Source organism: Myxine glutinosa, chromosome 14 (genome assembly GCF_964187855.1).
Source record: "Myxine glutinosa chromosome 14, kmMyxGlut1.1, whole genome shotgun sequence".
Taxonomy (NCBI): Eukaryota; Metazoa; Chordata; class Myxini; order Myxiniformes; family Myxinidae; genus Myxine; species Myxine glutinosa.
This window is the reverse complement of record NC_136274.1, coordinates 53,955,424-53,971,057: the sequence shown is the minus strand read 5'-3', so window position 1 is coordinate 53,971,057 and position 15,634 is coordinate 53,955,424. Positions and strand designations below refer to the sequence as shown.

General features: G+C 43.5%; 1 protein-coding gene across 3 annotated transcripts in view; it reads left to right on the top strand.

Moving 5' to 3' along the window:
- Positions 1-322: 322 nt before the first annotated feature.
- The window catches only part of LOC137439777 (SAM and SH3 domain-containing protein 1), a 570,774-nt gene continuing 555,462 nt past the window's right edge, over positions 323-15,634 (top strand). The window contains exon 1 of one of the 3 annotated variants that reach the window (XM_078768572.1): positions 323-1,481. In XM_078768572.1, the coding sequence (XP_078624698.1) occupies positions 975-1,481 (507 nt within the window). In that variant the 5' untranslated portion in view covers positions 323-974. The remainder of the gene's footprint in view (positions 1,482-15,634) is intronic. The other 2 variants (XM_078768570.1, XM_078768571.1) reach the window with 2 other exon arrangements.

Below are 15,634 nucleotides of genomic sequence, written 5' to 3'. Positions count from 1 at the left end.
TTTCTCCGGTATTTTGTTTCTTTTTTTTCTTCTTTTTTTCACGTTGCTCTTCAGCCGCACGTCGATTGTGCCTCACGCACAGTAAAGGTACATGGAAAGTCCACAAGACCGCCAGCCCGAGCGGTGATAAGAGCCAGATACACACGGAAAGAGAGACGAAATCGGTGCTGGATTAGGGGAACTGATAGAGCAACAGATGTGGACATTGTACTTGTGTCCGCAGCAGCGCAGAACGTGGAGAAATGGGAAAAGCAAACAGGGCGAGAGTTTGGTTAAAAACAACACAGCAGGGACACAAGAAGCCTCCACAGAGGTCATCTTTGACCAAGTGAGAAGTGGACACGGGTTGGTTTCATTTTCTCCATTTCTTACGAGACCATTTTCTCACGAAACGAAACAATTAATGTATCGGATTTTTTTGAGGATCTGTGCCAGGATGCGGTTGGGATTCTAGGAATGGGTGTCCAGTTCCATAGAGTCGAGTGCAGTTGCCGATGCAACCACCACCAAATGGCCTAGAGAAGCGAATGCGACAGATATACGCAAACAGGCAGCACGCGCGAATCGAGGAGACGAGGTGGGGGATTTGTGGACCCGTGGAGGGGGCCTGGGGGAGAACAGGGATTGAAGCACCACGCGCTTTCAGGCTGAACGTGTGGCGTGCGAGGAGCGCACGACAGAGTGAGCGGAAAGAGTGAACGAGTGAGTGAGCGATAAAGAGTGAGCGATAGAGCGCGGTCGGAAGCGTTCTTTGCGCAGCGCGACTCGGGGTCGGGCCCTGGAGGTGGAGAGGGGGGTCCAGAGCTCCGGGCCCCAGACTCTTCAAGACTCCTATATTTAAAGTACTTCCAGATCCAAGACCTCAGGCAACCCTGACTCCATTCTGACCCAAAGACTTGCGGTGACTCCACATCGGATTTTCTCATTCCGATTGACTCCTCGTCTCCCAACGGCGCGCGGACGGTCTCCTCGCCATGAGTTCACAAGTGGTCGCCGAATGGCTCAAGGCGCTGCGTTTGGGTCAGTACACCGAAGCCTTCTTGGACAATGGGTACGACGACCTGGAGGTTTGCAAGCAGATCGGGGACGCGGACTTGGACGCCATCGGGGTAGTCCCGATGCAACACCGTGGGGAGATCATCGCGGCCGTAAGTCGGCTGTGCCAAGAGCGAGGCACCGAGCTCTACTTCACCCTGGAGCCGGTCTCCCCGACTCCTTGTCCCCGGACCGCGGCTCACGAGTTTCCGGGCTCTGGTCCGTGCCCGTGCCCGTGTGCGCTCACGTCGGTGCGGAGGAGCGCGCCAGGTGCGCGAACCGAGGAGCGCGGCCGAAACACGACAACCGCCCTTATCAAACACTTCCCAGAGCCGACATGGCGTCGGGAGAAAGTTACCTTTCCGAAGCTACGACTCAAAGTCATGATCCGCGAAAAGCTGCAGCGAGACGGTATCGACCTTGGCAAGTCACCCTACTCGAACAAGGTGAGGCGGCGTGGTGGTGTTAATTTAGAGGCCAATCGTCAACTGCTGTACTTCACCCCAGTTACAGGTGGAATATGGAAAGGTGATGTTGAGACAAATTGGCGGAGAGGCGGATGATGTCTCGTCTCCGTTTGGATGTGAAAATTCTCATTGATTTATTGCAAGAGGATCGGTATGCAAATTAGCGAGGAATATGTGTAGGTTAATTGCTGATGGATGAGAAACTCTAATTTTTAGGGATATAGAGCCGAGCAGATGGGTTCGGGCCTCACGTTAGGGCTTACATCACCTTGAGAATGAGAACATATGGGAGAGGAGACGGAGATGAGGAGTTAGAGAGACACTTGTGAAAGAGACTTGCTTCAATGTGGTTATAAGTAGAGATGAACACCTTTATAACAACAACCAATCACAGACCCAGTTTCACTCACAATGCATCCATTACCATGGCAACGTACATTCAATAAGATGTAACTGATGTATTTGAGGATATTGAGTGCTCCTATATGATATCCTTTGAGGATATTGATCTGCTCCCTTGCAGATCAAAGTTTGTTTGAAGCTAACGCTGTGTTCTACGTTCTTTTTATGGGATTGACAACAAAGTTATGCACTTGCAGGATAGACTAGAGTTGTCCACACTCCCCTATAAGTTGTCTAGGCTGGGTTCGAATCCCAAGCCAGCTATGGTGTTTCTGGACGTCCCTAGGACGGACGATCAAACTGGGTGTCCCGTCAGTCGGCATCACCCTGAAAAAATACCATAATTCCTGCCCTGTCTGACTACAGGGGAAGCAGTGGCAAACCACCTAGTGTAACCCTTACCAACAGTCTACCTAGAACAGTGAGTGTTTTTGCGTACCCGGAGTAGGTCTTCGGTGAGTTAACCACACTTATCCACAATAGATGTCGCTGTATTGATCAGAGGTTTGCCTGTTAGCAATACGCTTCTCACATTGCACTTTTTACCCACCATTTGTGGGGCAGAGGCCTTGCAGAACCATGTTGAGCCTTTTGGTTCTTTGTGAGTGGGACAAATTATTGAGCCAGTGATCAAAAGGACTCTTTGGCTCATGGACTGAAGTTTTTTTTTCTGTCGCATACCATTCCCAATGACCTGACAAACTGCCTGTTTCGCTTGTGTCCACATAGGAATTTTCTTAATAGTTGTGCACCATTATATCCCCATGGTACAAGCAAGGAATGGGGATTATCCCCTTGTGGTGGTGGTGATTACTTTGAGGTATTTGGCCGCACAAATTGATGAACATGATGCATGTACAAAATTGCCTTCAAACTCGACTCGTTTACTTTTGCCGGCACACTTGGTGAGTGCGTCCGCCCATAAACGTACCTTCAGAAAAGGAACTTGAGATTTTGAATGTGGGAGATGAGATGGAAGAGCCAGGTGCCATGGGGGTGCGGAGAAAAGCCTGATGATTGGAGGCAACGAGTGGGGCCATTGAGCATGCTGCGAACACGTGCTCCCAGGAGCACAATTCGCTCCATTGATCCCCTATGCTTACATTGTGGGCCCTGCTTGCTTCAGGGGGTCGTCAGTGTCTGGCAGCCAATATGGAAAGACAGGAACAATGGGAAAATCAAATGGAGTTGTTCCAGCCCAAAACCGTAGACTACAACCCATAAGAGGGACTTGTGGCCACACCGCTATACTGAAGCTTAATGAGCAGTCACCAACATCATTATCAGCTTTTTGGGACACGTCGTTACAATGACAAAATTGCAGAAAAGGCTCCTGTTATAAAGTTCACGAAGCAGAACTTGCACTGGAAGCAGGCTAGGTCCCAACCTTTTAACCAAAGTTCTGGAAGAGTCGTGTGGTTAAGTTGTATAATGGCTGTAATCTTCTAATGTGCACTGACCCACACTTGATTGGGACATATAAGACAGAGATGGACAAATACTAAGGCAACGGACAATAAAAATGTCGACTGAGAGGCAAGTCGATCCTCCGCGCACGGGGAGGTGAGGTTTATAGAGGAAGACACGTGGCCAGCTGGAGGGTAACGGGAGCGTGGTGTGTGTAATGAAGTGTAGTAGACAGATATAGAGATGTGTCGCTCCCTCGGCCCACATTCTGAAGGTGTAGTTAAGACTAATGTTTTAGCCGAAGAGACTGCTTCTGTTAGCCCCAACGCCTGAATAACAATGATGACATTTTTACTGATATTAACTACTTTAATGATAATGGTATTAGTCTGGATGTTTCGGTTTGCACTGGCACATCAGACAAGCTTCTCATTCGTTGCTCGATAAACGTTTCCTTTAAAAAAAGGAAAAAAAAGAAGACCCTCCCTGTTTGGTAGCTGTTGTTGTAATTTTTGGAGCGCCCGCCCGTAGTCTGGGAGGCCGGTGGTTCAAACCCCGGCCGGGTGCGGTGAGAAAAGAAGCGGCGCCATTGGTGTGATGTGACTGGCACCCAGAGTTCCCCAGGAAGTGACGGCACTTCACCCACGCTCAATGATTGTGTTTGTCTCATCCAACAGTCCGGTGTTGTGTCTCGTGTATTAGTCTGTCTATGCAAGTGTGTGAGATGTGTATGTGTGTGGGGTGAGGGGAGGTTGCGGGGGTGGAGGAGAGGAGCTCCACGACTCGTAAGAGCCTTCAATCCTGTTAAATAAAATGCCTAATATTGTATTTCTGTCTCGGGGGAAGTACCGAACTGGATTGGAAGAGCTCATTGGATCCTTAATTATAGCAGAAATTGGATGAGACTGCAAAATGGCGTCCCGGTGCTCCACAGACAGGTCGTTGCATCAAAGAAAGCACCGTCCTTTGATCGGAGATGTTAAACTGGTTGTCCCTTCCTATAGTATTCACTTCTGCATGTTAAGTATCTCAAAGCGTCGAGGAGTAGGCCATTGTGCACCATTCCTGACTTACCATGAACCACCTTTAGAGGCCATTTTTCCCCGCAGAGCAGGGGCTGGCCTTTTTTGGGCACCGTGATCCCCTTTTAGAAGCAATGTTTTTCAGCCAGATGCCCTTCCTGCCGCCAACCATGTTAGTCGCCTCTTGCGACACACAGGGAATCACCAGTGAACTGGTACTCAATTTGCTGACCTCAGAAGGATGACAGCCTGAGTTACCCACCCTGTCATTAATTCAGCGATCGACCGGGATTCGAACCTGGGATCTTAACCGCTAAGCCAACGTCAGCCTTTCCTGACTCACCATAACCAGCATATTTAGTCCACTGCAGGACAAGGCCTCCCTCAACACGGTCCGTTCTGTTCTATTCAATGCAATTTCACACCATTCGTCCCGCAGGTGTGCCGGTAATCTTGCGAAATTGCAATTCCTGCTTCTCGGTCCGCACAATTACTTTACCCTTGTTTTCACAGTCTCTCGTGATATCAGGATTGATCATGGCAAGTGATGCTGAGGAACGGGAAATTGCAGGGTCACCTAAATCATCATGTCATGGTTGAGTTGTTGAGTGCTCCGACTTCTAAACACGTGGTTACTCGTCACCCCATGACATACCATCCAGTAATAGCAGTTCATTTTTGCATTATTTTTAAAACTGCATCCGGTACAAGTCCTCAAAACGAGCTGCTTTTGTATTGCTGATCAGGGTTTGAGCTTGAAGCAAGGCGTGCAAGACTATTTGTCCATTTGAGCTCTACCAAAGCGACTTGACCACCGCAGGCCACCCCTTTGCGGGGACAGTGGCCATGTTGACAAACGGTATCGCTCTGTGCATATTTTCCTTCCATTCAGGCTGACAGGCATGCGGAGCGTCCTGAAGAAAAGGCATCTTTAATCAGGCCTCTTCTTTCACTCCATTTTGCTGCCATTTCCTCCCTCACGTTCCAACCCTTTCATCTACCGAGGGTTTCATCCGGCATGCTGTTTGAGGCAGAGCACCGACGAATGATGCTCAGAGGCCGGAGCCGTGTCCATTTCACAGAGAAGACCAATGGAGAGGTGATTTGAATCGGTGAATGGGCAAGATGAGTGAACGGAGATGCTGACGATGAGGAATACCGCATTTCGTACAACGCACAGCGAAGGGATTCCTCATTCCCCCCATTCCTTCCTTTGAAACATTATTTTTAACTCGCGCTGCTCCTGCCTCACATGCCGAGGAATCGTTTCATGTGGAAGGGGAGAATCACACGTGATTTTTGTATGAAGAAAAGCCATCATGGCAAAAGTCCTGCCTCCTCAGCGCTTGTGCGGTCTATTAAGGTGATTGAAGTTATCCACTGAAGTACCAGACGTGAAGAAAAAAAGATGATCAAATGCTGAGGATGAAGGTTATAAATTACATATGGGCCATTATTAATTAATTTATTTGATGTACAGTCGTTAGCTTTTCTTGGGAGGTAGGCAAGTCTTATCGACGTGGTGTGTTGACATGTCTGCACAACTGTAATCGGCAGTCGCTTTGGGCCGCCCAGGAATGCATGGTGTGACTCAATGGCCAAACAGCAGCCATGTTTACAAGTGTCAGTTTAATAATGAATGACATGCAACATTCAAGCTGGGAAAGGGTCTGTGCTTCAGAGATTGAGAGCTTGCTCCCTCCTTCCACCTGTCAAGGGGAGTGACTAGCCACTATATCACGAAGCTCCTGCGAAAATACATACAGGCCCAGGTAATGCTGGGGAATGTTGTTTTCTGAAACTTGCTGGCAAACGCAACGACATTGTACACTGGGGTAGACAGACAGGTCGATTTGCCAGACCCCTTTGTTGGCCAAACTTTCTCAATGACATTCTTCTCGTGTATGACATTCGTATGAGTTATGGAGATGGAGAAAGATCTCCAAAGAAATTTCCATGTCACTGCAGGTAAAACATGTCTAAGAATATTTTTTTTCGACACCACCTGAATGATATTACTTTAGTGACGAGCCTGAGACGTTGAACACTGCGGTTTTTAATACCATTCGATCATCTCCAAGAGCTCATGGATTGGGTTTGGCTTGGTCAACTGAGGGAATGTTCCATGATGAGTGATCGTCAGAACTTTTGACACTTTGGTGACCTTACAGTAAGCACCCTCTCAAAGGTAACTAGGCACTATGTTTACCTCCACCACCAAAGGTGGACGGACTTTACGTATCTCCACCTCTGATTCCCTCGTTTGTTAGTTTCTATCTGTTTGTGAATAGGATATCTCAAAAGGTTGTGGACGGATTCAGACGAAATTTGATGGAGAGGTTGGGAGTGTGGCAATGACGAATTTGTTAGATTTTGATGAAGATCTGGATCCGGGTACTAGAATTTTTTAAAGTGAATCTTCACTATTGAGAGATACGCACTGAAACGACATGTAGCACGATATCTCAAAAAGTTGTGGAAGGATTATGACAAAACTTGGTGGATGGGTTGGGTAGATGACAAGAACAAGCTGATTAGATTTTGGTTCAGATCCAGATCCAGATCCGGCCTATCAGTGGGTTACAAAAGGTAAACTATTCAGCCAGGCCAAGGTATGCGCTCCACGGAGTGCCATGCCATTCATTTTTTTTAGGGAATGTAACGTAAGAAATTTTCAAACAACTATCTCTAAATACTAAAACAAATTAATTGATGAGATACTTTTACTTGGCTCCACTCCAAAGTGGTCTTTACTCATCAAGGAAAACTTTATTGCCAGATTTCAGTGCCTTCTCTGCCAGTTGGAACTGTCAAGAATTGCCCGCGGCTGCCCTAACCCACGGAATAGCTCGGGGTCGAGAGGTTGCTCGGCCACGACAGTACGTTTTGATTAAAGAGAAAGCAATCGATGGAAGCTGCTTAGAGGGTCCATTTATTCTTTTCGCCATGGATATCGACGAGGGATTTTGTGGCAGCAGCGCAGGAATGTGCTGGTGGGCTTGATGAGTTGGGAGGTCTCCTGCCTGAGACCTCTTCTGCCGTTACGCTTACCATATTGAAGTCAAAGTGGTAAGACCTTGTGAAGGCCGTTGTTATCGGGCCCAGGCAGCAGGTTGGGAAGCAATTTGGATGACGGGACAGTAATTAAGGAGCAAGTGCACATGGCGGGCAAGGTTCGGCTAATTGAATCACTGGCGCAGCATTTAACGTGAGTGTCCTTCGCCTTATCAGAAGCAAAACGCAATTATAGACATGCAGGCGCCCACACGTTGCGCACACTGTGCTAGGCCTGGTTTCAGTTTGAGCAATTATTATTTTTGATGATGACCTGTAACCCTGTGTCTGCTCTACATCACGAAGCCACAATTCGCTGACTAAACATTATTATATCCCATCACACCAGCTCTTAAAATTAATCATATATCTATATATATATATCTGTGCAGTGTCTGTCCTGTGTTGTGTTGTGTTGTCTTGTGTTGTCTTGTCTTGTGTTGTCACTGTACTACTTTCTCAAACTTTTGTGAAATCGTACCAAACTTCTGGTATGCACATATCTCTCCCGTCGGTATGTCCTAAGGGTATTAATTTTTGAAAAACTTTCGATTTTTTTTTTTTGGGGAATTTTTGGGGGAATTTTTTTTTTTCAACTTAAGTTTTCAACTTCAATTGTTTATAAAATGTGATATCACGTATATTACAAATACATTTGTGAAAAATAATTGTTTGAATTATGATTGGTTTAAACCATGACAAAACGGCAACTCGGGTACAGTCATTTATCTATATATCTACACATCTGGGCAGTGTCTGTGTTGTCACTTAACGACTCCCTCAAACTTTTGTTTCCGTGGTTGTGAAGTGTTTTTAATAACATGGTGGTGGTTTTGAATCACGTGGTGGTGAGGTATTTTGAATTATGTGGTGGTGAGGTGTTTTTAAATAACATGGTGGTGAGATGTTTTTGAATCACATGGTGGTGAGGTGTTTTAAATCACATGGTGGTGAGATGTTTTTGAATCACATGGTGGTGAGGTGTTTTAAATCACATGGTGGTGAGATGTTTTTGAATCACATGGTGGTGAGGTGTTTTAAATCACATGGTGGTGAGGTGTTTTAAATCACATGGTGGTGAGGTGTTTTTAAATCACATGGTGGTGAGGTGTTTTAAATCACATGGTGGTGAGGTGTTTTTGAATCACATGGTGGTGAGATGTTTTTGAATCACATGGTGGTGAGGTGTTTTAAATCACATGGTGGTGAGATGTTTTTGAATCACATGGTGGTGAGGTGTTTTAAATCACATGGTGGTGAGATGTTTTTGAATTACGTGGTGGTGAGGTGTTTTAAATCACATGGTGGTGAGGTGTTTTTGAATTACGTGGTGGTGAGGTATTTATAATTACGTGGTGGTGAGGTGTTTTAAATCACGTGGTGGTGAGGTGTTTTAAATCACATGGTGGTGAGGTATTTATAATTACGTGGTGGTGAGGTGTTTTAAATCACGTGGTGGTGAGGTGTTTTAAATCACATGGTGGTGAGGTGTTTTTAAATCACATGGTGGTGAGGTGTTTTAAATCACATGGTGGTGAGGTGTTTTTAAATCACATGGTGGTGAGGTGTTTTAAATCACATGGTGGTGAGGTGTTTTTAAATCACATGGTGGTGAGGTGTTTTAAATCACATGGTGGTGAGGTGTTTTAAATCACATGGTGGTGAGGTGTTTTAAATCACATGGTGGTGAGGTGTTTTTAAATCACATGGTGGTGAGATGTTTTTGAATTACATGGTGGTGAGGTATTTATAATTACGTGGTGGTGAGGTGTTTGAAATCACATGGTGGTGAGGTGTTTTTAAATCACATGGTGGTGAGGTGTTTTTAAATCACATGGTGGTGAGGTGGTTTTAAATCACATGGTGGTGAGGTGTTTTTAAATCACATGGTGGTGAGGTGTTTTTAAATCACATGGTGGTGAGGTGTTTTAAATCACATGGTGGTGAGGTGTTTTAAATCACATGGTGGTGAGATGTTTTTAAATCACATGGTGGTGAGGTGTTTTAAATCACATGGTGGTGAGATGTTTTTGAATCACATGGTGGTGAGGTGTTTTAAATCACATGGTGGTGAGGTGTTTTAAATCACATGGTGGTGAGGTGTTTTTAAATCACATGGTGGTGAGGTGTTTTAAATCACATGGTGGTGAGATGTTTTTGAATCACATGGTGGTGAGATGTTTTTGAATCACATGGTGGTGAGGTGTTTTAAATCACATGGTGGTGAGATGTTTTTGAATCACATGGTGGTGAGGTGTTTTAAATCACATGGTGGTGAGATGTTTTTGAATTACGTGGTGGTGAGGTGTTTTAAATCACATGGTGGTGAGGTGTTTTTGAATTACGTGGTGGTGAGGTATTTATAATTACGTGGTGGTGAGGTGTTTTAAATCACATGGTGGTGAGGTGTTTTTGAATTACGTGGTGGTGAGGTATTTATAATTACGTGGTGGTGAGGTGTTTTAAATCACGTGGTGGTGAGGTGTTTTAAATCACATGGTGGTGAGGTGTTTTTAAATCACATGGTGGTGAGGTGTTTTAAATCACATGGTGGTGAGGTGTTTTTAAATCACATGGTGGTGAGGTGTTTTAAATCACATGGTGGTGAGATGTTTTTGAATTACGTGGTGGTGAGGTGTTTTAAATCACATGGTGGTGAGGTGTTTTTGAATTACGTGGTGGTGAGGTATTTATAATTACGTGGTGGTGAGGTGTTTTAAATCACGTGGTGGTGAGGTGTTTTAAATCACATGGTGGTGAGGTGTTTTTAAATCACATGGTGGTGAGGTGTTTTAAATCACATGGTGGTGAGGTGTTTTTAAATCACATGGTGGTGAGGTGTTTTAAATCACATGGTGGTGAGGTGTTTTAAATCACATGGTGGTGAGGTGTTTTTAAATCACATGGTGGTGAGGTGTTTTAAATCACATGGTGGTGAGGTGTTTTTAAATCACATGGTGGTGAGATGTTTTTGAATTACATGGTGGTGAGGTATTTATAATTACGTGGTGGTGAGGTGTTTTAAATCACATGGTGGTGAGGTGTTTTTAAATCACATGGTGGTGAGGTGTTTTAAATCACATGGTGGTGAGGTGTTTTAAATCACATGGTGGTGAGGTGTTTTAAATCACATGGTGGTGAGGTGTTTTTAAATCACATGGTGGTGAGATGTTTTTGAATTACATGGTGGTGAGGTATTTATAATTACGTGGTGGTGAGGTGTTTGAAATCACATGGTGGTGAGGTGTTTTTAAATCACATGGTGGTGAGGTGTTTTAAATCACATGGTGGTGAGGTGTTTTAAATCACATGGTGGTGAGGTGTTTTAAATCACATGGTGGTGAGATGTTTTTAAATCACATGGTGGTGAGGTATTTATAATCACATGGTGGTGAGGTGTTTTAAATCACATGGTGGTGAGGTGTTTTTAAATGACATGGTGGTGAGGTGTTTTTATATCACATGGTGGTGAGGTATTTATAATTACGTGGTGGTGAGGTGTTTTTAATTATGTGGTGACGAGGTGTTTTGAATTACTTAGTGGTGAGGTGTTTTTAATTTCGTGGCTGTGAGGTGTTTTTGTTACGTGTTTTATGGCTGTGAGGGGTTTTTAATTTCGTGGTGGTGAGGTGTTTTGAATTACATGGTGGTGAGGTGTTTTGAATTTCGTGGCTGTGAGGTGTTTTTATTACGTGTTTTATGGCTGTGAGGTGTCTTTATTCCGTGTTTTATGGCTGTGAGGCGTTTTTAATTTCGTGGTGATGAGGTGTTTTGAATTACATGGTGGTGAGGTGTTTTTAATTATGTGGTGGTGAGGTGTTTTGAATTACGTGGTGGTGAGGTGTTTTGAATTACGTGGTGGTGAGGTGTTTTGAATTACGTGGTGGTGAGGTGTTTTGAATTACGTGGTGGTGAGGTGTTTTGAATTACGTGGTGGTGAGGTGTTTTGAATTACGTGGTGGTGAGGTGTTTTGAATTACTTGGTGGTGAGGTGTTTTGAATTACTTGGTGGTGAGGTGTTTTGAATTACTTGGTGGTGAGGTGTTTTGAATTACTTGGTGGTGAGGTGTTTTGAATTACGTGGTGGTGAGGTGCTTTAAATTACTTCGTGGTGAGGTGTTTTGAATTACTTGGTGGTGAGGTGTTTTGAATTACTTGGTGGTGAGGTGTTTTGAATTACGTGGTGGTGAGGTGTTTTGAATTATGTGGTGGTGAGGTGTTTTGAATTATGTGGTGGTGATGTGTTTTGAATTACGTGGTGGTGAGGTGTTTTGAATTACGTGGTGGTGAGGTGTTTTGAATTACGTGGTAGTGAGGTGTTTTGAATTACATGGTGGTGAGGTGTTTTGAATTACGTGGTGGTGAGGTGTTTTGAATTACGTGGTGGTGAGGTGTTTTTAATTTCGTGGTGGTGAGGTGTTTTTATTACGTGTTTTATGGCTGTGAGGTGTTTTAAATTACTTGGTGGTGAGGTGTTTTGAATTACTTGGTGGTGAGGTGTTTTGAATTACTTGGTGGTGAGGTGTTTTGAATTACGTGGTGGTGAGGTGTTTTGAATTACTTGGTGGTGAGGTGTTTTTAATTACTTGGTGGTGAGGTGTTTTGAATTACTTGGTGAGGTGTTTTGAATTACTTGGTGGTGAGGTGTTTTGAATTACTTGGTGGTGAGGTGTTTTGAATTACTTGGTGGTGAGGTGTTTTGAATTACTTGGTGGTGAGGTGTTTTGAATTACTTGGTGGTGCGGTGTTTTGAATTACTTGGTGGTGAGGTGTTTTGAATTACTTGGTGGTGAGGTGTTTTGAATTACGTGGTGGTGAGGTGTTTTGAATTACTTGTTGGTGAGGTGTTTTGAATTACGTGGTGGTAAGGTGTTTTAAATTACTTAGTGGTGAGGTGTTTTGAATTACTTGGTGGTGAGGTGTTTTGAATTACTTGGTGGTCAGGTGTTTTGAATTACGTGGTGGTGAGGTGTTTTGAATTACGTGGTGGTGAGGTGTTTTGAATTAGTTGGTGGTGAGGTGTTTTGAATTACGTGGTGGTGAGGTGTTTTGAATTACTTGGTGGTGAGGTGTCTTTAATTATGTGGCGGTGAGGTGTTTTGAATTAGTTGGTGATGAGGTGGTTTGAATTACGTAGTGGTGAGGTGTTTTGAATTACTTGGTGGTGAGGTGTTTTGGATTACGTGGTGGTGAGGTGTAATCGTCCCAAACTTCCAGTCTACACCTACCCATCCCCTATGTATGTGCTGAGGGGTTCTTTCTTGAAAAAAAAAACATTCAACCTAAATCTTCAACCTAAATTGCCTATAAAAATGTAATATCACAAACACAACAAATACATTTGTGCAAAATAATTGTTTGTATTATGATTGGTGTAAATCATGACAACACAACCACTCATTATCCTCAGCTAAAATAAGCCCGTTCCTCAGTAACGACGCTTGGTGAGGCGAGCGCATCAACCCGAGCCAAGCTAGTATATATATATATATATTTGAAGGTCGACTTGGACTGCACTTTAACAACTTTTAAATGGTATTATTACAAATGTCGAGTTTTCAAATATATTTTCCTGAAACTCCGTGGAATGGTGCTTCCAAAGTCAAAGGAGCATAATGTAAAAATCCACATTGTCTGATAGATAATCTAAGATGGAGGGAGATTTTAAGATTGATGCAATAATAGAATGTGAAACACTGACAGAGTGGTGATGATGTTGAGGCAACAAGTGGTGATGTGATATCGCAAAGCAAATATAACAAGCAACTAGATCTTCACTAGGTGGAGCGCATACCTCCATCAGGCTGAACAGTTTGGGTTTTGTATCCCACTGATAGGCCAGATCTTGATCCGGACCTGAACCAAAATGTAATTGGTTTGTTCTTGTCACATAAGTAACTCATCCACCAAGTTTTATTATAAGTCGTCCACAACTTTTTGAGATATCGTGCGATATATCAATTTTTGCACTATCTCTCAACGTTGAAGAATCACTTTAAAAAAATTCTCAAATCCAGATACGGATCTTCACCAAAATCGAAACATTTTGTCTGTGTCACATACCCAACCTCTCCACCATGTTTTGTCTGAATCCGTCCACAACTTTTTGAGATATCCTGTTCGCAAACAAACAGACAGACAAACAGACAAGTAGGAGTTAGGCCATAGCCTGACAGGTATCTTAATATAATTCACCAAATGTCCGTCCATCTGTCTGCCTGTCCATCTGTTCGAAGGTACCGCAAAAACGGCTGAACCAATCACGATATTTTAGGTGGGTAATCCTGGGATCTCCTGGAGTAAAATAGGCTGTATTGTTTTTCCAATTTCAGCTTTGGTCTCCAGCATTCTCAGGTTTGGAATGCCAACCCCCTCCCTGCCATCACGGCCGTCTCTCCAACTCACAATCCCACGAGATATGCGGAAAGTACGACCCAAAACCAATTATCTTCTTTTTGATTCGTATATAAACATCATTAAAAGTAATTAATGACCTCGGCCAAAGTTCAAACGACATGAGTTTAATCTTTACATGAGAGAATTCCACATAGCTATTTGGGTGTTGTACACGCTAACAGATCGCTGTCTCCATCGATCTTGCCAAGGCCGTAACACCTTTCAGCTCAAAATCTTTTAAACTGTTGACTTGGTAGTTTTTACAATGAAGGAAACATTAACAATGTTGTTGAAAGTTTATTTTGTGATTAATTTGTGATTGGAGTTATGTTGTTTGGAATGAAAAAAGAGATATCGAGTTCAAGAAAATGACGACATGCTGTGATGGTTTCTACCTTCCAAACGTGAACTTCGCGGATCGTCACATGCAGATTCGCCACGGACCCACAATTGATGTTTCTATACGTGAACGTACCCGTTTGTTTGCGAACGGGTATGTTTTTCGTGGAAGTCCTTCACGAACTTGATGTCCATGTCTGACGTGCGACTGAGGGTGCCACAGGAATGTGGAATTTATTGGTTCCATGCTTTAGCATTCGCCGTATCTGCATTGCCTGTTTGCTTCCGGCCTCCCACCCGTGCATAGCACTGGTATCTCACTAGTGACAAAAATCGAGAGAAACAATAATTGATTGATTAATTGTGTAAATAAAATAAATAAATAAAAATTGTAAAGTAATTAATTTCTTAATCAATTTGCCAATAGCATGCCTAAACCACCATAGCTTCATCCGAAACTGAAACTTTTTGAAAATTGATTAATCGGAAAATTAAATAATTCATCGATGTATTGCTTAATCAATAAATCAAATATACCCTTTGCAGCCAAATCACTTGGTAATTGCCATATCCAAATATCAGCTTCTATGTATCCTAGTAATTCTTATCCTAGTTATCCTAGTTAGTTACTAGTATCCTAGTATCCTAGTTCCTAGTTATCCTAGTATCCTAGTTATCCTAGTTATCTAGTATCCTAGTTATCCTAGTAATATGTATCCTAGTAATTCTATGTATCCTAGTAATTGTCGTATCCTAGCTCAAAAGGTGCCTGAGATATCACCCAGGTGAGAAAGGAAATAAATAAGTACTTAATAAATGGATAATAATTAAGTAATTAATTGATTAATCAAAAAATAATAAATACCGTTTTAGCCAAAGCACTTGTTACCCTGTGCTCGCGAAGCAAAAAGCAGGGTTAGGCATTCGGTTACATACGTGTGCCGTATGTGTGCCGTACGTGCGTGTCTGCATTTTTTAAATTCATTTTCTCGGCAACTGTTGGTCCGATTGACATGAAATTTTACTGTAGGAGCGCCTCTGCCTGTAGATTTTTTTTGCTGATAATTATGACATCATAGGTCACGTGGTATGGATGCTATCTTGGATAAATGTTACACCCCTATATCTCCCAAACCGCTTAATGGAAAAATTTTAAACATGGCTCATTGTCAAGCACACCCCATGGGGAATAAGATATGTTAATGATGATGTCATAGGTGCCTCCATTATGACGTCATAATTCGACAAGTACAACACTTGATCTGATCAGTATGAAGAAAAAAAATTCCTCTGCAACTGTTAGTCCGATGAACACGAAATTTTCAGAATATGAGTGGCTCCTCCTGTACAATTGTTCTAATGATAATTATTACGTTGTAGCGGCTGCCGCTGAGTTTTCACAATCGCCTTGCACCTATCAAGGACGCGGAGCGATCACCATGCCGGGCTCGTCCAGGACGCCCAGGCCCGCGCTCAACTTGCCAGGCCGCAGCCAGGACGCTGGGCCACGCC